The 26,693-nt window shown below is 38.4% G+C and overlaps 1 protein-coding gene across 1 annotated transcript; it reads right to left on the bottom strand.

Annotated features, from left to right (window-relative positions):
- Positions 1 to 2,854: 2,854 nt before the first annotated feature.
- LOC149801067 (plasminogen-like) lies at positions 2,855 to 14,404 on the bottom strand. Its single transcript, XM_089956765.1, has 5 exons — positions 14,138 to 14,404; positions 13,718 to 13,900; positions 11,965 to 12,053; positions 4,400 to 4,456; positions 2,855 to 3,087 (listed from the first exon to the last, which is right to left on the bottom strand). The coding sequence occupies exons 1-5, from the start codon at positions 14,397 to 14,399 to the stop codon at positions 2,974 to 2,976; spliced, it is 705 nt and encodes a 234-aa protein (XP_089812891.1). The 5' UTR covers positions 14,400 to 14,404; the 3' UTR covers positions 2,855 to 2,973.
- Between the last annotated feature and the right edge of the window lie 12,289 nt (positions 14,405 to 26,693).

The following is a 26,693-nucleotide window of genomic DNA, read 5'->3' as shown; positions in this document are numbered from 1 at the left end:
TACAAGTCTACCTTCTACTTCAATAAACGCCTCAGCGGGCAAGAAATATCTACTTGTATCATGAACCTGTAATTCGATTCTCCCCTGATGATTTGGTTGTCTTGCGTCATAAGAATAAAACTGATAATCACGTACTGACTCGTACTTAAGGACAGGTGCCTCCATATCAAATGCTGGGTCTGATTCGCGCCTGAACATTTTTATTATAGTTACCATTTTTCCAAATGATGATCATCGTCGACGAAGACCGCTCCCTGCTATTAAATTTGCTGTTATATTTTTTTCTGCTTCTTCAGATATCGCCGCTAGTTTTTGATTTGCAGCCTGATTTATTATTTTACTTACGTCTGAGGGCATCACCTCAGTACTTGCCAGTTTCACCGGTGGTTGTTGTTTTCGTCGCAATAATCGTGCTAGTCTTTCCTTGATCGCCGAGAACGCCTTACCAGCAACATTGACAATTGCACCAGGAGCTTTATCACGAACAATATCAATAGCCTTCATCGATAATTGTTTTGCAACAGGTGCTACTTTTGGAGCTATCCTCGTGAATAATCCCCGAATGACATCACCAAGTCCATTTCCGTAAATAACACTATAGATTGGTAATCGTGAGTTTACCGCTCTAACCTGTGTGGGTTTACGATGATTATCATGCACAATCATCTTATTTTATTTACCATTTATCTAACAACTAGTCATCAACGAGCTCATCAATAAGTTCTCGGTAAACGCCAATATCCATGATACCACCTTGAAATAGTCGCCGACAAATATCAGCTGCTTCATTGGTTATTTCTGGTGAATTATTTCCAGCTCGTTTTCCTCCTATGAGAACTTCTAACCGTGATACGTCATTGATGATATTATCAGGACATAAACCAGATCCTGTTTTAGGTTCATCTTGAGGTGTTTTAAATACTGGTGGTTGCATTACCGGAGTAAGTACTTCAGTGGTGTCCGGGGGTGAACCTTCTCGAAATCCATGTGGTGAACCTGTCGGTGTAAATGTCATTTTCGGTGCAGGAATTTTCCTCGAGGAGGGTGATTTAAGTGACTCTTTAGCCTTTTTAATTTCCGACATCAACCTTTGCTGCGGCGAAGAAGATTGTTGTTGTTCTATTTGTCGCAGAGGTGGAGGAAGCTGATACTGGGAGGACTCTTCTTGTTCTAGTTGTTCCCATCTCTCTCTATAAAGTCTTTTTATTTCTTCTTTAAGTCTTTCAAATTCTGGACCTCTAGCTTGTTTTTTGTTGTAATATACGCGATATATCCATTTAATGAAATTATCATCATTTATTTTTTCATAACGGGGTTTTAAAATACTAGATTTATTAGATATACTATTTAATATTGCTTCAGGTAATCTCTCTCTTTCAGTTTTTCTAATTTCCTCAACAACTCCTTCGTTAAATTTTGCAATTAATTCTACGTTTTCTCCTGCTGGTTTGGATTTAGATGCAAGTTTTTTTCTCATATCGGCGACTTCAGTACGAAGTTCTTCAATGCCTTCAAGTATTTCCTCATCAACAGGTGGAGGTTGAGCTGCAGCTATGTCAGTTGGAAGATCTCGTAAAATCTTCTTTGTTTGTTTGGTTCTTCTTGCTATTTTTTCAGCCTGTACCACAGTTTGTTTTGATACCGGAAGAAGATCTTCTTTGATGACAGTTGTAACTTGTTCAGTAGCTGCAGTGACGGGTTTAAATAGTTTTTTAGTGTCTTCTTCAAACTCAACTTTTGATTCTTGCTGCGCTTGCAGATTTTTTCTAAATGAGTCTCTGACAGGAAGAAATTTTTTAATTGTTTCTAATCGTTCTCGTGCTGTTCTTGCAGTATGAGATTCTGGATGTACCATTTTTATTATAACATAATAATTTAATTAATATCAGCAGAAGAGGAGCAGCAGAGAGGGTACCTACCAACGTTAGTCGTCAAAAAAATAAACAAAAAATAAATAAACACGTAGAGTACTTTTTTTTTCAGATACTATTTCGAACTGAGGTTTTATTAGTACAATCGGTCATTGCAAAAATAAACATCTCAAGGAAAGTTCATTTGTAAAATCTGGACCTTTCTACGAGATGATTTATTTGTTTGTTTTATTTGTTTTGTCGGAATTCTATGGTCTGTTCACCCTCTCTGCTGCTACACTCGTTATATAAATCTTTATTTCTATACTTGCTTACAACAGGGTGATTTTTCAAGAAGTTCGTGTGTTATGCTGTGAGTTGTGATGTACCTCCCATTATTCTACTTTGCTTATGGAAGAACTGTAGCATGCAACCATAAAAACATATATGACAGAGATGAAAAAGGTTTACTTATAAGTAAAATATAAAGCTTTAAGTTGCAAACCATTTTTAAATAATGTACAATATGCTCAAGCAGAACAACTATATCTTGAATATACTACTTTGGAATTTTTAAGAAACTTACTCTCATCCTTCTTAACTAATTTCAGTCAAACTGAAAATATTGATTGACGCGCGTCTGAAAATAAAAACCATTTCGTATACACAGGTGAAGGGAAAATATCTTTTGAGGCCACGCCTGGTGCACACATCTACTATCCATATGTACAGTCTTAAACAATCAACATGCCCAAAGAACGAGTAACTCCCACGGGATCAGCAGGGTTTGGGTACGTAATGAAGGCCTGGACAGGTCTTAGCTTTCCTGATTTTGGAACACGATATGTAGAATTTAAAATATTGTGACTTAATACACAGTTAGCAACCAGAAAGTAATTGAAAGTATTTCAAAACCAATTTGATGTCATCCCTTCCTATTAAAAGAAAAACAGTGATATGTAGTGTCTGTACATTTTTATTTCAATTATCATATGAATCGCTATTCAGATACTGGTTATATCTGTGTTTTTCAGAAGAGTTTTTGTGTTCCATCATAAAGTTCATAAAGATGCATCGTTGTATATGTTCTCTGTGCACATAACTGACCATGACATTCCAGCTACTACGAAAATTGGTCACAACTTGGTACGTCACACGTTTCATATCGAACATCGTGATCTGTAGTGTAACACCATGGCGTGCCACTTCCATCTGGATCGCGACAGTAGTTGCCAGCCTGTCAAAATATAGGGAATATTATAGTTAATTAAATAGTAAGATTTTGGTTAGGTTTTGTTTTGTTGGTTTTGGGTCATTTATTTCAGCATATAATACATGGCGGCCAGTATATGTGGTGTGAAAAACCCCGTAAACAAAAACATCCACCCACAGGAATCTAGTGCAAGCTTTTTCAAATATCCACGCTGGCCTAGCCAAGACTAGAACCCACGCGGACAAAGGTGAAATGTGTCAGTGATCTGTAAAGGCAATCGCCACAGACCAGTCGGCCACTTGGCGCTCGTGCATTATCAGTCGTGAAAATGATCAGAACGAATATGTACCGTGGACTTGCAAATAAAAGCTGTTTAACAATTGACACTACAACTGTATGAAGTAACGCCCGTCGCTGTTTAACAATTGACACTACAACCTATATGAAGTAACGCCCGTCGCTGTTTAACAATTGACACTACAACCTATATGAAGTAACGCCCGGTTTAAATATTCATATTTACACAAGAAACCTTTGATCGCAAGCTCCATATTTGTGTAAAGTTTACACCAAATTACGCCTGCATATTTGAGATAGTTCCGCGCCATTATATATATATATATATATATATATATATATATATATATATATATATATATATATATATATAGACACGAAGAGAGAGAGATCAGTGCGTGTATCATAAAAGACTCCTCCAGTTGCACCTAACAGTCAGTTCCCAAATGGGACACTTATTATATATAACATAAATGTTCATCAATGTTCTACACCGCTTGATACAGGAATGCGTAAAAAGTACATTAATGGGATTTTGTTTCCCTTATATAGTGTTGTATGGATCTAGTGAGCAAACTCCGTTCATGTCTAGAACTGAACCCTAGGACTGTTGCACACAAACATCTGCATATCACGTCCAAAAAATAATTTTTAAAAAATATATTGCAATCCAGAAGGCGTGGAGGCATTTGTTCGACAATACACGCCTGCATTCATATTCATTGACACACGCTTGCAAGGATGATAGTAAACAGTATATATGCTTCATCAGGAAAGTGTTAACACAAATTGAAAGGAAGGAAAAGAAAATGTCACATATTTTCCATTTGACACAAAACGTCTAAACCCCATAGTCAGAATTGACATATAATGTCTTAAAATGAACCGTGAAAACATGCAATGTATCACCGATGAATACTGATTTAAATTATGCTGAATATTGGTCAATGAGTTTATACAAGGAAGGAAAGGAAACCTAATAAGATAACCGAAGTAGAACATGTAGTCAGAAATGCTACGAGTTACTGCTTCTACTTACTTTGGTGGCAGAACCATCGGGGAAGGCGCTGACCATATGACGGTGATCGTGTGGATACTGAAATAAATTAATCATAATTTAAAAGACTCACCATAATAGACGACGTCGTATAAGTTGACTATTTATGAAAGGTTATATAGCTATTTGAGATATAGATGCCTTGATATGTATGATGTGTTTATGCACCAATGGGTGAAAACGTAACATTTATCTTCGTATGCTTTCAGAGTGGAAAGCCTTCTTACTGAGAAATTCTCTGCACGACTGGTTGTGAGAATTGTTTATTTCTGATGGCCTATTTAATATAATTTAGACGTGCAGGTTTGCGTAGGAATTGAACAATTGCCGTCATGGTTGTCAGAGCAGATGTTGAGAAAATCCGAATTAAATATTGCTGTCACTAAAGAAAGGCTTTCATGATGGCCGTCATCTCCAGTATATTGATACGTAGATGTCCTTCCTAGGGAGATCATGTAGCTGGGCTCCCGAGACTTTGGTACTTGCCTCGGTACAGAATGTAATCGCGAACGGGTGTACATACAGATACCGTGAGCCAAATTCGGATTCCAAAATTCCGCAGATGGTGCCTCAATTGTGTGTAGATATGGCAAGGTTGGTCTAGTGGGCAAACTTGTAGCCTCCAGTGGGTCAGAATAATCACTTGCAATGGATACATAAAGAGGCGACCTTGATCATCCACGCGTTGAGCAAAACTGGTAGACGAAGGAATTCCCGTGTGTATATAATTTTCCTAGAATGTAAAGAAGACAACGTGGATCGGATTTTTAATGCCCGATCCTGAGGGAGACAAACTCTGTTGCCTGTGATTTGAGCTCCATACCTACAGTAACAAAGTCTTGAGACGGTTCTAGGTTGGAGTTTTCCTTGTTGACGAGAAGGACAGTAAACAGTGTAACGAAGGTTATCGTGTCACCTTTAAATATAACACGTTAAATTTCTGCAGGATGTCGTTCAGATATGCGCCATTACTCGATTCATCATACGAGTGAAGACCCAAAGGCTGATGTCGAGTCCCACTGCAAGCTCCCTAAATTGGTATACGATAGCGAAAGCGAAACGCAAGAACGTTCTGGAAACCTTGTGAATATGGACAGAAAGATATATGTATTTAACGTATACACTGACAGCGAAGTATCCCTCTTGGATGGCATTCAAAATGCACTTTGGTGTTTCCATTGAAAACCAAGAGGAGTGTATGAATTGACTGAGGAAGCTTGAGTCAAACCCTGTGGATGCGGGCCTAGGGAACTGGTCTTCTTGTTGACTTGTTAGAGGACTTCTTGAATCTGGCTACTAAAATAAAGGTTAGGGGACAAAGGCTTTGGCCTTATGGTGGTCCATCAGGAAAGTCCAGACAGAGACCACAGAGTCACGTTAAGCCAATTGTAAAGCTTTAGTGTGATTACAGCATTGGCCAAAGCATGTTGAGCGACTCTTTTCAGTGCTCTGGCCATTGTTAAGCCGGACTTACGTGCATGCCCTGCGGTATTCGGTTAAAGAGACGATAGGCTATTTCCGTCTTTTGAATTATAGCCATAGACACGACGTCGAACATCGAAGTCACGGCAACGATATTGCGGTCCCGAGTGTCGTCAAAGGCCATCCTAGCATACGTATGGAATGCGGCTTATCAGTCGTCAATGGCCATCCTAGCATACGTATGGAATGCGGCTTATCATCCCCGAAGTGGCGATATCATTCTCGACTGCTTTAGTTACGAAATGAAATAGTGGTGTATGGTCAGGTAGAACCACCCACGAACTGAAGCTGAATGCAGGGCAGAATGTCTTAACCTCTCCCAGACTGCAGACGTAATTGAGGATGGACTCTCCCGTTTCGTCATAACATCAACAGATGCTTGATCTCTGGTTCAGGTTTTTTATGGAATGTGAGGAGGAGGGAACAACTTCGGGGGTTAAAAAGGAAAAATATTCTCAATGGAGGTTCGGAAGTGTGAATCTTCCCATGACATCCGATTGTGTAGAAGTGATGACATCACTTGAGAACAAGTAAATCTTCTTGGCTGGGTCAGGTGAAGTTAAGGTCTCCTTTAATGCATGAGGCTTGGCAAAGAGTGACGATGTGTGTCCGTCAACGAAATAGTAGAACGCCCTAAATTAGAAACTGTGACTTTAAGTTGCTGAGTAAAGTGTTTCTTTTCTTGGCATCGTGCCAAATGAGTGTCTCAAGACAGTATGTGGGTTAGACTAGTCCCGGCACATGTCTGCAAACCTCGACGTACCGGAAGCGGGCTGTTAGTAATTGAGCCCGTAATGTTGTTGTTTTGGCCATTTGTGGTCACTAATATATGGGATAGGCCAGTCGCAACGAAAATAGGCCATCCATGTGGGAGGATATCCTGAGAATCATCAGGATGTGACCAGTTACGCGAGGTTTCATCGACGTAACTGGTCCATCTGTCTGCTGAGTGAGAGGGAACTTTGTCGTTTGTTTAGCACTCTCTCATTCTCTCTTCCGCAATAGGAATCGAGTCCCACCCGAGGAGGTCAGCGTAGTGGGAGTTGCAAATAATGATGAGTCCTCTAGTGGTGACTTGGATATCGGAGCTGTTTTAGAGCGTGTCAATGTTCGGCGCTTCGTGTCTGAACGGTTCGAGTTGACATATCTCCTTTGTCCGCCAAAAATTATCACAATGAGGAAAGAAAAGCAGGCAAATTTTTGTTGTCTTCGTCCATAGCTGATGTGTGTTTCTGTGCTTTGCCCGTAGTTCTAATATGTAAGAGAAGAAGAGCAAACCTATAAAAGTGGTGTAATGGTGGGTTTTTTTTAACGCAGTGTCGGTGCAGACCTAAATCTTAAAAATATTGTCCAAGAAATTGATAACCGACAGTCTAATAAAGAAATAAAGCATTCAGGTAAAATATAATAACAAATGCCACCTGTGTAGAGAGGAGAAGTATAAACTTATGTGTTTGCACGTGTGTTGTTTGAATAAAGAGAGGGCGCAGATCTATACCAAATAATGGTTACCTGTATAAAAACAAGTGATAGAAGACCATCTCAGTTACAATACTACCTCTAGGGAATGTTGAGGACGGCATGTACAGGTAGAATCATTGAAGCACAGCGTTCCAAAGCTAAGGATACCGTGGTAAAGATAACTGCATGTGCCAGAAATGACGGAATTAGACATATACAACGAGTTATCGAAAGCATAAAAGCGTGCACAAGTATGCAAGTGACTGAATGCTATTTATTTATGATGAATAGCTTACGCAGATAAACATGACCCAAGTATCGCCTATAGAAACATACGTGAGCAAGACGCGACTGATTAAACCATGTATAGAAAGCTTACCTGTACTGGTCCGTCCAGAGCAGATGCAATACAGAAATATACACAAGAAGTGTTTACACTGCACACAAAACCATTCACATAAATGGGAACTGAGGCACAAAGTAGGTGCTGCAACAATATCCATTATGAGGCAATTACCCGTAGGGAAAAAAAAACACTCAGACCGCTTGTACAAATAAAATTGTTTAGCTGACCAGCGAACGCTACTAATGCCTGCAAATAAAACTCACTGATATGTACCTTTTCGTAATGAAGTTACACATATATTAGGATATTTTTTAACGTATCTGTAACACTTTTTCAGTGCTATTGCTTCAATGTCTACAGTGTAACAGTTTATATTGATTTCGAGCACTGGTACATCATTCCACAGACGTGTAGGATTATATTCAACCCAGCCACATTATCCTGACACCAAGCCAACCATTCAACCCAGTCACATTATCCTGACACCAAGCCAACCATTCACATTATCCTGACACCAAGCCAACCATTCAACCCAGTCACATTATCCTGACACCAAGCCAACCAGTCCTAATATTAACCTCCTAATGGTGAGCACCAAGCGAGGTAGCCGCTAGTACCATTTTTATTAGTCTTTGTTTTGACTCCTCCGGGGTTTGAATCCCCGACCTACCTCATCCAAGGCGCACTTTCTAACCACTTAGACCACCAGATTTGTCTACAAGCTCTAGAAGCTTGTACTTACATAAATAATTATAGCCAAAACTTAAAGTGAAGTCACTTAGGCTCCCCGTGCAAGCACCTAAATTTGTGACAACGACAAAGCGCTAGCAAATTGTAAAGGCAGAACTCTGTCGGCAAACAAAGAGAAAAAGTAAGAAATATAGATGGAGTAGACTTTCTTTACTGGTGAAAATCTCCTCTAACTTGAAAAGTATATCTTCAAAGTTGATTCTGGTTTTCGCGATTCCTCTCGTAACTAGATCGTACTTCTAGGTACGGGCGAAAGTAGTAGCTCTGAGGTTCATTGTTATTGCCGACAATCTTTATATCTAACGGAAATTCAATGTGCCCGGTTGTTGTCTAGGTCGGCATACTACTTATAGCTCTATTTAGCTAAAAGTGGTATCTGGCATGGCTGGATTTGCGAGGTAGTATTAGTTCTCCTAAGGTATTATGACTGGGTAACTTATTTAAAGAAGAATGGTGGTGCTCGGACGTCATGTATGGCCGCCACAGCAGCTACTATGAAAATTTTGTTGTCGTTACCCCTCCTCAATAGAACGATTTCTTCGGATGTCTAGTTGCTCCGAAATAAAAATGGTTCTGATTTAATTCCCTGTATGGCCACCAGATCAGCCATCTTAATATGATGTTATTGCTATTCCACATGAACGAAACATCTTATTGCCATATGGTTATCATCAGAATAATATAGGTTACTACATTTGTATGGGAAAATATGAACGAGTTTTGGGATGGAATACAGCACGACCTTGGGAGTGCAGTATATCCTTCTGACAAAACGAATTCATATTTTCCCATACAAATGCAGTAACCTTTTTATTATATGCTCATTTATTTCTTCTACCTAAGTTTTAATTATATAAACAGAATACACTACAAGAAACAAAGCAAATGAATTAATGCCGTATTCCAAACTAAATACAAACGCGCAGATTTGTCATTACACAATGACACCATTATTAATGCGCACATAACTCCGCCCAGATAAATCTGAACTTAGTCGCGCGCTCGACATAACTTTCGAAAGAAAATGGCGTGTCTAGTTAGAATTGAAATTTGCAGTCATATTGTGAATGAATGCGCATTGCAACTACTTTTCCATTTGATCTGGACTGAATATATTTTGGTATTTTGTTTCGATTCGACAAAAGTTTGTGATTTTGGACTGGTTTGATCTGTGCAAATTATACATGAAATACATCGGATTGAAGTGGCGCGGGAGAAGCGTGTTTACATCTGCAAATGTGTTTCTGTTTCTGTCACTGAATGTTTGAAATCATAATGTAGGAAAAATATGAAGTCTTTCAATTGCAATTATCAAAAAGACGCTATGGAATTTAATGCTTATTTCATTTTGAGTGCAGAAAGGAGGATGCAATTGCACTTATCATTGAAATTACAGCACAATTTCGAAATGTGTAATCCAGATTGAAAACCTATGACATGGCTCATGTAATTCGGATTTGCAGAATTAAGAAAATACATTTTGAGGAAATTCAGGATGTAAAACTGTAAGTATATTTTATTTTGCCATTCTTATCACCAGCTAAAGAAGAGAGTATATGACTTGTCACTTGTATGTTATTTGTAAGGACCTTATCTTCCGTCTTTTATTTATAATGTAGCTATCTTAAATCCGTAACATTGTATCAACGCGGAATGTGCCAAAACAGCCTGGTTTTTTGGCAGTCCACGAAACTTGTTTTAGTCCATTCAGAAACAAATTTAAACAACCACAGCGTAAAGAGCCTCTTTGTGTATAAATCAAAAGTGCTGGCGTCTGCGTCCATTGTTTGTTTACAATAGAAAGTAGTTCCTTTATGCACGTGAATGCTGTATGTGTATTGTCGCGGAAGTTCAGTATCGGGTAATATTGAACGATTCTGACAATGTAAAGATATCGGGGGAAAAAATGAGCATATAATAATTACGTATGATGTTCAGTTAATCCTAAATTATAATAGTACCACTTGCATGTCCAATATAATCTCCACATCCGCCATCTTGATAATCATGGTATCACTCGTGCTTGTGAACAGTCGCATCAACATGTGAATTCTACTAAAAGACTGCATATGATGTCAAGTTGGCCCCAGATGAAAGTTGTTCCGTTCCTACCTATACAATATGGCCGCAGCAGTTGTCATCTTGAAACTATTTTTATCATTATTTCTCCTGAATTTATAGTCATGTCATAATTCCTTTTACACTGATATAATTCTTTGTCAAGATTGTTCTTAAATGAAAATATTTCCGATCAATTTCTCCAATGTAATCTCAAAATGGCCTTCGTGAAAATAGTATCACTACTTTTAACTGACTGTTTATATAAAAATTTGGTTTGCAACAATAAACGCCAATTGGTCCTATATGGAAATCGTGCCAGTCTGATATGCAATAAGGCCACCTTGGCAGTCATCTTAAAAATCTCGTTATTGTTCAAGTTTTTATGGGTGTCGAGTTGGCCCGAATATTACCACCATGGTGGGAATTCTGAACATATTGTTATCTCTACTCCTCTAAAATAGATGGACATATCAATATTGGTTTTCACAGATGATCGAATGATATCTGGTTAGTCCTAAATTGAACTGGTGCTTATCTTCAACAAAAGACTTCTAATGATGTTTAGCTGGTCCTAATGAACATGTTGCCAATTTGAAATTCAATATGACCACCACATCATGAAAAATGAAGAAATTGTTTTATCTTGAATCCATGGAAATATTTTGCGGCAAGGAGTGAGTCGGCCCTTTGAGGGATTCTTGTTCATACAAGTAATACCAATTAAATTTTCTAAAAGGAGTACAAAACAAAATTGATAAAATTCATTTTCATTCTATTCGGCCATTATCAATTCTGGCCATTACATTGACCCAAAAATTATTTACAGGGATTCTTGCTCTGGCCATTACATTGACCCAAAAGTTATTTACAGACCGCTCCGGTGGCCTAGTGGTTAGAGCATCCGCCTCAGAAGCGGGAGGTCGTGAGTTCGAACCAGGGCTGAGTCATACCAAAGACTTGCAAAAATAGTACTAACAGCTGCCTCGCTTGGTACTCAGCATTCAGAGGTTAGTGTTAGGACTGGTCGGCCTGGTTTCAGGATAATGTGATTGGGTGGGACATCATGCTACGTGTCTGCGACATGAGGCCCCAATCCGAGACATCACTATAAACTGTCACACTGCAGACATCGTAGAGATATGAATGAAAATTTGTTAAAAGCTACGTTAAAAATCCTAATCACACTCATACACACAATGTTATTTACATACTGTATCGGGGCATCCTAGCTCAAGATAGAAACGCATCGTTTTGGAAAAGGTAGGTTTTTGTTGTTCCAAAATGAATTTCTTGTAATACTTTTCTATGCTTGCCTTGAAAATTTGGAGGACAAATAACAACATATTTACTATAGAGAGAAAGAGAGAGAGAAAAAAAGAAGAAGAAATGATAGGTTCAGAAAATTATTTATCTCTTTCTTCTTCAGAACGAAGACAGTGCAGTTTACCAGAGAATTCCAAGCCTGACAAATACGCCCAGATACGGTACAGTTTCGTTTTCCAGTGTATTCTCTGCTGTTTCTGAAGCAATCTTGTTCTGCAACGAAATATGTTTCATGAAACAAACTCTTTTTTGGAATTATATTATTGTCAACATTCTTTCCAGGTAGAAATTTAAACTTTGAAAGGAAACAGCTTTTGTTTGCAGTGTGTATTGTCTTCCAGCATTTTCCAGTGCAAGCTGGATGTTCCAAAATGTTTTGGCTGCAAGCCACCATGACCGATAAAAACTGATTACCTTTCTTCCCATTGGTGACAGTTACGTTCTGCTTTATATTCGAATGCAAGAGCAATATACCAATAAATCTGAGTCAATCAGGCTTTTTCTGTATACATAAATTCAGTAATTTTGATTGCACATAACATGAAAACGAGTCTTTAAATGTTTCTCCAGCTTTTTATATCTTTATCCATAGTAGATGGTACGATGTCATCATTTGACCAAGACTGAAAGGTCTGTATGTCAGGACGCTCTGAAAATGTTGGTGAAAGATTTTTAAGCGGTGTTTCCTGTCTAGTTCTGTAAATATTTTCTACGTTTTATAACAATGGCTATGTTTTTGGCGGAACCGCGTCATTTGTAACAATGTTAAATATATTCAAGCGTAAATGCTTCCTGTCAAAGTTGCTCTGATTATTGGTGAAAGATTGTTTAGAAGAAATTATTTAAAGTGTTTCTATATTTACAAAATTAATGACAGATTTATACCATTTTTTAACTTAGTATCTCTTTTGTGCCATAATGTTGTGTGGAACAAATGGCCCAATTCTGTTCAGTGGTTTTTTTTATTTTTTATTGTGGATCGGATTTAACTGAATGTTAGACATCTTATTGCCAGGTTTTTATAATTGCCAGGTTTGTATAATTGCCAGGTTTTATTCTGTCTAAATGGTCGTATTTTATTGAGGGGTTTTTGTGAATAACCTATTTCAAGGCTTTCTATCTTTAGCAATGGCGGTGATATTGGATGAAGGATTGACATTCGGTTTATACATTTTAAAGGCCTTAAGATCTAAATGTAATATTTCCAACACAATTGCTACAATCGGGTAGGATGTATCTATAATCTGTGCTTTGAAGATATACCTGGTGTGCTTTGATGTAAACACTATCATCTATTTTGACAGACAAATGAAACAAATAGATACGAACTTCAAGAGTTAAGAGTAAACAATATGCTCACCTACCTACCCACATAACAATATGTCTATCTACCCACATACCAATATGTCTACCTACCCACATACCAATATGTCTATCTACCCACATACCAATATGCCTATCTACCCACATACCAATATGTCTACCTACCCACATACCAATATGTCTATCTACCCACATACCAGTATGTCTACTTACCCACATACCAATATGTCTACCTACCCACATACCAATATGTCTACCTACCCACATACCAATATGTCTATCTACCCACATACCAATATGTCTATCTACCCAACCCACTTGTTTGAGCAACAAGTTGACCAACGGCCAGTAATTGTAGAAAATAATTATAAAATGACAGAGAAAACTAGTTTGGTTTATCTATCTGAATGCCTGCGTATTAATTTACTGGCTTTCTTGAATCCAACAATACATATATGAGTTCATTTGTATATACCGCCACTACGTAGATAAAATAAACTGAGACATATCCATATTCGATGTTTGATCAATGATCTTCAGTCTATCTGTCTTACCGCCGCAAGAGACAGAAGGAGCAGTCCAACCAGTGCTTGTGCATTTGCTCACAGGGCAGTAACTGTGTTGCGTGGAACCGGATAATGAGAGACACACGTAACTAACCCTCGCACCGTTGCTCGTATACGTGAACCGTGATTTTGCATTGGTTACTGGCTGTGGCAATCCGCAGTCATTTTCAGCTAAAAGAAACAAATATGCTTTTAAATAAAAGAACGCTGAGATCTTAATTTTGTGACACAATGAATAAAGTTCAAACACTACTTATGATATGTCAGAATTTCTTCAAGGCACAGTGCTTTCCCCATCCCGTCTTATTTACTCTTAAAGATACATATGATGATAACGAGGCCGTATACATTTAAACACGACAGTTGTATTATTAAGATCAAGTAAACTGTTGCATTAATATTTCTTACGTTTTCTGTTACAGTTTGGAATTCCACAGTAGTCCCATTCCAAGCTTGGGTCAGTGGTGTAGCACCATGGTTCTAACCCCCTTGGGGTGCGACAATAATTTTCAGCCAAAGGAACATTTGTCTCAGGAAAATGCGATGACTCAAAAGTATGACTGTGTGGTGATTGACTATCCCAACGCTGACACTGGATACCTCCCTGTGTAATGGATTTCCTGCCTTGGTACGTAGACGCGGTGGTAAAGCATTCTGAAAGGCAAACCATTCCGTAAACATTTAATAAATCTTTGCAATGAATATATTTAATTGAATGTTTTATAACTTAAACATAATAAACAATAGATCTCTTTATGTCTCTCTCTCTCTCTCTCGGTCTCTGACCCTCTGTCTCTCTCTCTCTCTCTCTCTCTACGTACGTGTGTACGTGTGTGTGTGTGTGTGTGTGTGTGTGTGTGATGAGAGGACTTCTCTATTTCCACCTAACAGCTAATTGCCAATCTGACCACTTATTATGTATATTACACATAGTCTACAAAATGCATCACCACTTGTTACAGAAATGCACAAAAAGGTACATTAAGATTTTGTTTCAGTTATATAGTGTTGTATGGATATAATGAACAAAATCCGTCTGGAGGAGAATAGAACCCTTCGAACTGTTGCACATATACATCCACAAACAAAACCTCAAAGCACGTACCATAACCCACACACACTAATCATCAGTCTGTCCCTATTTCACGATGTCATAGTAATGACAGCAGGAGTTCGAGTTGAGGCATTATAATTGCAGGCACGCACATACGTAGCTTTAGATACCTATGCAACATAACCTGGTTTAGAGGACATCTTTATTATATTATTTTGAAAAGTTATTTAGACACTGTTTGGTTAAATATAATTTAACCATTAAAACCGGATGACATCATAAGTTTAGAGAAGCTTACACATTAAAGTGAATGTTTTCCAAGGACCTTTAATAGTTCAACTAGTATTGTTCATATATGCTAATAGTTTTCTAGATGACATTCAAGCCATGTCAAATTAGTTGCAGATGATACTTAAATATATATTTTAGTTCAATCATAGCTAACAATATATTTTAACAATGATATAAAGTAATCTACGGTAAATATGCCTCAGGGTGAGACTGTATTTGCTTTAATATTAACCCAGACAAAAATGAAAATAGGATTGGGAACAAAAACAATTTTTCCAAGCAAAAAATATGTTTCTTCGAGAATAATTACCCTATCATAATACCTTAGGAGAACCACAATTACCTCGCAAATCCAGCCCTCCCAGATCTACTTTAAGCTAAAGGGAGATAAACGATGTCTGCCGACATACGCGGCGGTCGGGTAGAGTTATCTCCACTTACGTAAAAGACTGAGATAAAGTCTAAGAATACAACAGTTACAACTGTAGCGGAAGGCATGCTCTCTATGGAAGTAAATGCAGGGAGGCCGGGAAGCTGTATCTGTATTAACTTTGCGTAAATATTCTCGAATATACATATTTTACTAGGAAAATTGTTTTTGTTTCTTTAAATACGTTACCTAATTGAAATACCTTAGGAGAACAGGTGCGAAGTGGAAAGAGGTACAACCCCTTACCCCGGAGATACCATCTCCGGTTCCCTAAGATATGCGAGACAGCTTCTATTTAAACCAACCAGAGAGAACTTCATCTGTAGGGGCGCGGCTTCAAATAGGAAAAGACCCACCTCCCTCAAATCCAGCCGAAGTCGCAAAGCCGAGTCTTGAGAAGCTGTCGATCGACCTTTAAGGGTGACTTATTTGGATATTGATATTGATCCTACCAGATCTAATTTGGCCCGCTGGGATGAAAGATCTCGGATATAAAAGTACGACAATGTGGACTCCGATCTCTATCTCACAGCTTGAAGGATATCGGTTAGCAAAAATTCGATTGTTAGCAAAAGAAATGTGTCATCTTCTGTGATAATATACATTTTCACTACGTTGACTGTGACAAGCATCTTGGCTTACAGTTTGATATTAACGGCCAATGACATAAATAAATAAATAACGAAAGCATGCAAAGAATGTCCGGCAAAGATTGAAATTCAAATTGGAAACTTTTGTTTGCTTTTCGTTAAAGAACAATCCTACTCTGGTTAGTACAACTGCTACAAACAGGAAGAAATAGAGAACAACATTGTGAATAAAAAGTATCATTACTAACGTAAATACAATATGAGTACGCAATCTTAAGTTACTTTGCAATATACTTCGATGCCTTTGTTATTAATATAATCCAAATAACCAATCACCAACTAAGAAAGAACACTGAACTGCAGGTTCCATTATGTAGAACACATTTCTTTCTGACAGACGCTTATGATGACAACAGACGACGCCTACACAAAGGACTATTAAGAGTTCCAGTAGGATAATTATCAACCATGTGTTGCACGTATATCTTGTAGAAGAAAATGTCTGAAAATAACGATTCAAATTTTGCATATGTATAGTTATTATGTCCAAGACAGCATCGACTGATGCCAAAGATGTGAAACAGAACATTGCTATTTGAAGATCTGTTTTGATACATATAGTTTCCTGGAGAGCAGAACATATGCTAAAATGAAAGGATAGCTTGATACAAGAGACTTCCTTTTGCTCGAAGGTGTCTTTAATGTTGGTAGAAAGCAACGCGAGTGACATCAAGCGTGATCTAAAGAGGAAACATAACATTGATATTGATCTACGGTGTGGACGGACGAACAGACTACGTATAAGTTCAAAAAATGATAAGTTCCTCTTTTTCCTCATATGCTGTATAAAGAAAAGAAATGGGTTCATTTACTATTGATCCCTAGATGTGATTAGATAATAAATAAGTCATTACACTTCAATGGGAAAATATGAGCGAGTTTTGTCTCAACTAAATTACACTTCTAACGTCGTTCATTATTGCTCAGAAAAATTCGTTCATTTTTTCTCATATGAAGGCATTAGCCAATACTTCTAAACTTCTTGTTTGATTTCCCACTCCTGTGTGAAGTGTTTGCTGGCATATACGACTATGCAAACTTGTGCATGATTGCATCTCTATCTCTGATCATCTACCATCTGATATGCGCTATTCAGCGATATCAACGTTCCCCTAAGATTTAAAGCCTTAAAGATGAAAATGTCTAAAATGAAGGAAAAAGTAAAGTTCACTGGGGAAATCTTGTTACTAACAATACCCGTAAAATACTTCAGTTTACTCCCAAATAATGGCAACAGGGTAGAAAGCATCTCTTTTTATTTTCGCTAGAGAAACTTTTGTTAGGAAACGTTGAGTATAACTTATAGCCTTTCCATTAGAGACACTTGTGTATGAAGTAGTCCCAATATCAAGCGAAAGAAGCGTTAGGTGAGTCAGTTCCGACCGCATAAAACGATCTTAGCAAGTAGTTTAAAGACCCAATGCCGCCGTCACGTGCAAAAAGTTGTATATGCCAGATCATCTGCATAATAACGAATCTTGAAAGATGTTGGTCATAAACGCCGTTGGATTCCATTGCAAACAAACAATATAGACGTTTCATTACATTATAAAAAAGTAATATCCCTTCTTGAATTGAGAAACCCTGCCATTTTGCACGTGCACGAAATAATCCGATGTTGATCGGTAACATCCGGGTTTTAACTCCTTTCAGTCTAAAGCTGGAACACAAGATTTGATGACGTCACTGTTGTCATCACAAGAAGTGAACACCACACGATGTTCGATTGTCGTCAGTCCGATTTCCTATTTTTTTTTCTAATGCACGCATTCTTCTCAGATACACTTTAAAAACGGGCATGTCTCTCTTCATTCCCTCTCGAATCAAGTTGTACGCCACGTGCTAATGTCGTTGTTGTTATTAGATTAACGGCATTTGTGAATGTATCATGTCACTACTTTCGGACCACTCTCGAAAAAGAAGAGATTAGGAAAGACTTCGTTGACTGAACTAAAAGGTTAGACCTCTTAATTCTAATCTGAATACTTGAACGTCGTTTAACATAGTAATTATTTCAAGGAACTGTTTATGTCGGACAGCGTTTTTTGACACATTATTTCATGCATTCTAAACTTTAGGTAGATTCAAAGAATGGTGAAATTTAAGCCTCACATGGCAACAGAGGAGAGATGTAAAGGGTTCCGGGTAGGAAAAATAAAAGGCGAGAAGATAAACATAGTTTCCGCTCATGGTATCTCTAGCAGAGCAAGGATTCAATCAACTCGATCCAGGGAACCCGAATGAAGTTTTGGTTCGTGAAGAAAACCATCCCCATGAAACCAAAGTCCAATTATGACAAAAGTTCCGATTTCTCGAGGCTAGGTGGGAAACACAACTGAGTTACAGTGGACGAACAGCGGAACATATTCTAATGAAGGGATTGAATTTGGACATGGTGAATCAGCCAGTCGTCGAAATACAGAAGAATCGACGTTCCCTGTATTCGAAGATAGGCCCCAGCTGCTCCTATAACCCGGGTGAAGACTCTGGGTGTCGAAAAGATTCCCAACGGCAGAGCCCGGAACTAAAACACGTCCTGGTCTAGTGGTGAAGAAATATGAGGATGTGTAAATAGGCATCCTGAAGGTCGATGGAGACGGCCCAATCGAACGGACGAAGAGTGTTGCAGATTGAGGATGTCTTCTCCATTTCAGAAACGGATTGAGCGTAGAGAGATCGATAATGATTCAAAATATCTAACTTTTCTTGCTGCCTGATCGTTTACGTCCCTCTCCACTGCCCCTCTCCACTGCCCCTTTCTGCAGAAGGGTGTACACCTCTTACCTTAATTTCACCCTATTAGACGGGGGGAATGGGGGTCCTTGAAAGTATCGGTTGTTCTCAAAACTGGATATGACAACCTAAGTGTACGATGAAAACAACCCATCCATCGTCCATGATGCTTTGCCAAACCTCTGAGAAGAGCTCTATGTGAGCACATACTGGCACGTTTGAGAAAACGATGTACGACAGGAGAGGGGATACTTTGCTAGAGTTGTCCTCTCCTTTTCCGTTATAGGAGAGGAAGGTGGGTTCGAAACAATCCTATTTCATCTACGGAGACTAGGGGACCATGCACCTGATGAGGGAGGTAGTCCAGCAACAATTTGGGGATTTGCCTGACTTCATTTCCTGGTCGATTGCGATGGACCAGGAATGGAAGTAAATGATCGACGATGGTTATCAAGCAGATTGTGAGAGCCCACGGAGGAAACGAGGCGCCCAAAGAGGGTATCGGCTTCTGGAAAATAATACCTTTAGAAGATCTTTACTGTGGTTAAGAAAAACCTTCCATGAGTCCAATGCCGCATTACGGGGGATGTACAGAAATTCAACCGATAATGCCATGGCAACAGATAACGCATGCACAGATGTCTTGGCAAAAGCTTCAAGCACATGTTGTGATGTAGCTGGATTCAATGTGAAATTTCTAAGCATACTAAAGCAAGTAGATGAGAATATATAGGCACAAGAAGCTACAGTTACAAGTAACCAGCTTTTCCGCTCCATGGCATCAATTGTTTTGATGGGAAGGTGGGTCCAGGCTCCCGGCAAAATACCATTTTCGGTCGCCACAGGGTCCAAACAAGATGTTTGAAAGGACACTTCGGGCAATGTAACCGTTAGGTGGAAGAAGAGATAAGGGGTTTCAACGTTTAGGAATAAACAGACCTCCCTCTACGTTGTCGATAGATATTTTCGCCTTGCGAAAGCATCCGTGATATTTGACCGACCGTCGATGAATGAGGTAGAAGTTAAATGTCTGGTTGTGTTAGTAATATTTTCCAAACTGAAAAGGATCTTTTTGGACTGTGTGCCTGTTGGTTTGGGGCACAGGTCCGGAGGTAACAAACGGTAAACCTCGTTTACCGTTTTATGAAAGGACCAGATTTCTTCTTTTTCATCCACCTTAGATAAAGGCGTGGGCCGGAGAGAATGTGTCATAGCCACAGCGTTTGTCTCGAACTCGTTGAAGTCAACAAGGATGGAAAGTGAATCGTCGTCATCATAATTCAAGGACACTCCGAGTCGGAGAGTGGCTGGGCATCACTATGTCCCTTCAAGGACGGGGCATTGGAGCCCCCTGTGCCACAGTCTAAGGATGCTTAGGAGGTACAGAGGTGAAACCATAACGTCTGTCTACCAAAGTAGCACCATTAGAGGAAATCACCTGGTTAGGTGATGGTGGGACTTGAGCCACATCATGACTTCGACTGGGAAGGCAAGGCCCAGTTTCCCAAGGTCTCTGAGGTGTATGACCTCACATCTCAAAATGGTTCATAAGTATAATAGGGAAGGGGACACCTGATCGGTCCCCGTTCCTAGCGTCTGTCCCGTGTATAGATAGGAAATCCTGCGCATGGTGGGATGGTGGAGGGCGAGAGGAGGAAGCTCGGTTATGGTCCTGTCCACGTACCGTGAGCCCGATGAGTGATAGATAGAGAAGACCACTGATTTATAACTATGTGCATCATGGGTGCGATGTTTTGCCTCCCTAACGGAAGAGGGAAATGCGTTGCCAAAGCACAATATGTATTGTGAGGCTCAGCCTCACCCATGCGAGAAATCATCTTGCCAACGTGGTGCTCAACCTCCCTAAAGGGAAATTGCAACCCACGGTTTCGGTGCTCAACTTACTTTAATGGAGGGCGCTATCCGCCATCTCTGTGTTCTCCCTCCCGAACGGGATGGTGCAACCCGTCTTCACAGTGCTCCAACTCCCTAACAGGAGGAAGCAAACCGCCATTGCGGTGCTCCACCTCCTTAACGAAGAGTGCAAGGCGCGGTCGCAGTGCTGTACCTCGCCAACTGGAAGTATTGACCAGCTACCTGAAGTGTGAATGTTGTTAGGCATGTGAGAACTCTCCGTCAGTTCCCTACGGGGAGGAAGTTGAACGGCTTCTCGAAAATCGAGACCCTCCTTCTGGAAGGGTTGCAATAGCAGCTGAAGATGGTTGGTACAACGTGGAAGAGACGCCAGAACCATCAGAAGAAGAAAGGTAAAGAATGTTCTTCCGTCCTTGATAGGTACACCTGGAATTAATTAAAGTCCAGGTCCTATAAGACCACAAATCAAAATTGGTACAAAGATTTTAGTGTACATTTAGATACAATTGAGACAGTCTGTGTCGGTTTCACTGACATTTTGTTTTTAAATAGATGTCAGTGAGACTCAACTGACTGTATAAGTTTTGTACCCTGTTTCCGCAGAAACTCGACCTATGCACGAATAAACAAAGAATGGAAATTACCTGAGGTATTTTCTTTTTAATGAAATAAGATATTCCACTTGTGTACTTGTTTATTGAGGTAACATGCGAATACGTGAACAAAGTCAACTGTTATTGATCCTCGAACACACAGACTTATCCGTCACCACAGTCTATATTTACACATTATGTCTACCACCACGGGTAGAACATGAGGTGGCTTCGAAATTACCGCAAGGAACAAAGTTATATTGGGATAAAAATGAAAAGCCACAATACGGTTTGTCCCCCTTTAATCTCTTTAGAACAAAAGGACAGTGGTAACACTGAGAATTATTTGACACTAGAAAGGATACACCGCTAAATGCGGTATAACTTGGTTGTCCACATGTATAATTTATCTCGTCACTTTTCGGCAGACATCAGTACAGCATAGTGACCTTGAAAAAGAATGACACATAAGGTACCTTCTGCGCATGACCATACGACCGAGTGGTGTGCAAAAGGTCAAATTGTCAGACGGACTTTCCTCCACTCTTTGGAAGGATGTGTATTTTCGACATGAAAATATTTATCCTAGAAATAGCGACAGGACACAAAACTGCTAATATTAAACTTTTCTATTATACTACCAAGCTTGACGACCCCTTTATAGCTGGTAACAATTAAAGAATAAAATTACCTATACATAGTAAGGTGGCCGGGAACCATATGCCATAGTCGCCGTCACACAGTACCTCTTTCTGGCCACCACCGTACGTGTAGCCCTTGTCGCACGTGTACGTTGCAACTTGCTGAGTGGCATTGACCTTCGTGACAACAACAGAGGCATGTTCAACAGACGGTGGCGAAGTCGTACACTCGTAGCGTAGATCTGGAAAGAAAAAACGATGTTCTTAGACCATACGAGAGAGGCAAACATGAAAAAAGTAGTGTCATAATAGCAGTGTTAAATTTCGGTAGCTGAGATAGGGCAACGCTCTTCTATACCTCATACCTTTCCTAAGTTTTCTTTCTCTCAGATATGAGTGTATCCAATATGTCTAATAGATAGGAATTTAAATTAGTACTAAGCCTAAAAATATCGAGTGGCTTAAACCTGTGCAGCTATTGCTAATTTGGAAATAAACATTTACTTTTCGTAAACATTTTCCTTCAGTATCAGTCTTCACCGGGAGATCTGAAATGCTGACAACGCCGTGCTACTGACCCGGTGTAGTCCATCGATGCATTTACAATTTCGGACCAAGTTGATTTTCGGGACAGGCAGTGCCTTTCCATCTGGCGCCAGATTGTATTAAGTAGAACATTTGTGTGAGAGGAATTGGAAGTCATTTCAGCGGATGCAGAGCTACCAAAAAAATATATTTTTATACCCTAAAGCATCAATTGTAGAGTGATTTTCACTGTGCGCGTTTGTGGTGATTGCTATTCACGCACCATAATACCAGCCACAATGACCAGCAAAGCTGATCACGAACCTCTATTCTGATATCACATTTAAGACATGGTCGAGCACTAGACCAACACGTAGATGGAGCAAATGCAATGTACAGTATTATTTATGTCATGTTCTACTGCAGAAGTCGTGTTCTCAGGCATACACCTTTGCATTGATTGCGTCCTAATTTCATTGGACCTATTATATATTTATAAATTGTTTTCTTTAGTAGAAATAATCATCTTTCTTCTTTTATGATCTATTTTACTGCTACCTTAGTCACTAATTGTTTCATTCGCGTCATTGCAGAGTTCAATCCTTTCTTTCTGAACACTTTGCGGTCTAACGACTACATTTTTCTTGCACGATATCACATAAAGACTTTTCATGTCTGTTTGTCATAAGGTTGACCAAGTCGACATCATTGTTGTTCCAATCGAGCCCTTATTAAGAATTTCAGTCTATGTATTTGTAAAACCATAATACATCACTTGATAATCTATAATAAATGTGCATGATGAATTTAAGCGCAACAGCGAGTTAATGTTTTTTGTAAAGCTACATACACTCCATTGTATGAAGAATCAGATTCTAGCATTAGATGTATCCATAAATTCTTTCAAACTAATATGAGCATCAATCTGTATATATAGAATATATGTATAGTATAGTATCAATGATATACCACGAGATGTATGTTTCATTAAAAGGAAACGAGGCTTGCCGAGTCTCCTTATAATGCAAAATTTATACAAGTGGTATATCATTGATACAGCGTAAATAATGTACATATATTATATTTATATTACATAAAAATACATATATTTGCCCTTTGTACGGACTTACGATTTACTGTAGGCAGCTGTGTATCAACCGAGTGAATGAACTCCTCACATCCCCAAGTGTGTCCGTTACAAAATGTACTTCAGTGCCTTTTGTGGCTATTCACAATCACATTTTTATATTGATAAGTTGATTGATTTCTATTTTAGTTTCTATTTTTACTCACATTGATTAAATTAATATAATACACGCTTATGATTTAAACATGAAATTTGGTTTTAATGATAAAACTAGAGAACTTAAAAATACTTGGTTGCCTACGCAATTCACATAAGCGCTTTGCCATTCATGTACCGGCGCATGGAAATTAATGTGGAATAAGAACTATGCGGAATGACAAACCAACAAAAGGTAATTAAAATATTTTAATATATTTACAGTTGATCTAAGTCATTATCCTGCTTTAGTAACAGTACCACCGACCATAAACTCTCTCTCTCTCTCTCTCTCTCTCTCTCTCTCTCTCTCTCTCTCATATCCTTTGCTTGGTTTGACTTTCACCATCATTTATAGATTTTAGCCAGTATCGTGCTACCATGAGAGACAGAGAGAGATGGGCCTTTACACATTTTCATATTTAATTAATAATAATCGATTTGTGGAACATTATAATATGTTTAAGAAACAACAACAACAAAACATTACATTACACACATCACATTATGTTTACCACGTAACCAAGAAATCTACCGTATAATGTCGACATGATTTGCTTCTTTGTATAATTGATAAGCACTGTAGATAAATCCCAAGGAAAGTGCACACATATCGTTTCGACGAACCATATTCTTGTAGGTTACTTGGTGTAATTCCTATTTCAAAGTCTTAATCCAGCCCAAATTTCTTTTCTCTCTCACGCCACATTTCTGCCTGGTTTGTCCGTTATGCATGAGAGGGGAGGGGAACAGAAAGCAGAAAGGATTGTGATGCAAATGTGTACCAAATTAAATTCATTTAGAAAACAGAGACAATTAATTCTTTTTATCGTTATCTTCGTACGTTACTAATGATTAATGTGTGGAATATCATCATTGATCTAGAGTTAACTGCAGACGGTCGCTAGAATGTTTATGTATGCGTATCATTGCGCTATGGGCGGATCACAGTTTGATATACAAATAGTACTGGTATATCAAATTGCTTTATACCAATACTTTAAATGCCATGTTATTTTTAGTACATACATATTCCTCCTTCACTTCTACTTTGGAAATAAATTCCTTAATGTCATTTTGCTCACGTGTTTATCCTCTGTACATCATATTTTCCATCAGAGAGTAGTGTCAAGCTACTAAAAAGAGTAAGACATTTTAGCCAGCCTGTAAAATTGAAAATATTCCTTGGAGTAATGTAACCATCACCTGTTACCAGCATAGATGTAAGATAACTGAAAAATAGACTTCCCAGAACTGTCACTCACAGGTACTTTAAATAATAAACAATATATTCATTAAAACAGATCTGTGTAGTTCAGTGCAGTAAATCAACTAAGCACCCGTGATCATTGTCAGTTTTCCCTGTTTTGAGCTTTCGATACTGGGATTTTAGGTCCCTATACTTGAGTAAACCAATCCTATCTCAAATGTATTTTGGATAATCGAGTCTACATAAAGTTTACTCTTTCAATTGCTACATTGGCAATATATTCCGCACTAACTTTTTCCTCAAGATTTGATCTCCTGTACCTTATATTTTTCATCAATGAGTATGGCCAAGCTAATGAAACTAGTAAGACATTTAAGTCACCCAATGAAATTGATTGTCTTATACTCCTTCGGCAAATAGAACACCTGATTCAATAAGCTTAGAATGTGCTTGATTTAATCAAAATTGACCATAAAGATTATTTTATGATAAAATGTGGAACACGCCAAAGTTTCATCAAAATATCTGTAGGTGTTAAAAGTTGACATCATGCGCATTGAAACATGCTGCAAACATTATCCTGTGTAGTGACCTGAACCTGTAAGCATCGGCCATGATGGAATTATCGTTGCACTGTCAATATATGTAACAGAGAAGACGCTGAAGTCCATCAGAACATCTTCATTCGTTCAACGTTATACCAATACATAAGTCATTGATTTATGTTTAATGTTCATTCGTTCAACGTTATACCAATACATAAGTCTCTGATTTATGTTTAAGATGCTGTGAACTTGACCTCAAGAAATAAAGTGGGACTGGTTCAAGTTTGTTTCAAATATCGTCTGTAGTTCAAAAGTTATAGTCAGGACATAAAAGTATATATTTTCATGAAACATACCAGCACTGAGCAGGGAGTGTGGCTATAAATGTCATGGAAATATATTCAGTGATTAAAATGTTATACTCGAGACTCGGACACAAGACATATAAATGCCTTTTTCCCTTTACTGTGAGCATGACCAGGTTGCATGACACACTATCGTGTCATGGTGTAGATATAGGCTAAGTTTTTTTAGGACATCTTCACTGGTTCAAAAACGATCCTTTGAACAATGATACCACTCAGTAAATTATATTTTTTCTTTCCCGTGACCTTAAACTAGAGAAAAGGGGCGTGGCTATGATATGCAACGCATAGTCTAACTTGGGTACAAACTTTCTATCATCCAGCTATTACAAAGCTAATGGCCGGTCAACATAACGTTAAAGGATGTCCAAATGAACAGACAATACCATACAATAAAATAGCCATATACAAGGTAATGACAAAGATAGTATTTCAATATTATAGAATAAAATAGCCATAGACAAGGTAATGACAAAAATATTATTTCATTACCATACAATAAAATAGCCATAGACAAGGTAATGACAAAAATAGTATTTCAATACTATACAATAAAATAGCCATAGACAAGGTAATGACAAAAATAGTATTTCAATACCATACAATAAAATAGCCATAGACAAGGTAATGACAAAAATAGTATTTCATTACCATACAATAAAATAGCCATAGACAAGGTAATGACAAAAATAGTATTTCATTACCATACAATAAAATAGCCATGTACAAGGTAATGACAGAAATAGTATTTCAATACCATACAATAAAAT

Source organism: Sinohyriopsis cumingii, chromosome 4 (assembly GCF_028554795.1).
Source record: "Sinohyriopsis cumingii isolate HCF-2022 chromosome 4, ASM2855479v2, whole genome shotgun sequence".
Classification (NCBI taxonomy): Eukaryota; Metazoa; Mollusca; class Bivalvia; order Unionida; family Unionidae; genus Sinohyriopsis; species Sinohyriopsis cumingii.
This window is presented reverse-complemented; position numbering and strand designations above follow the sequence as displayed.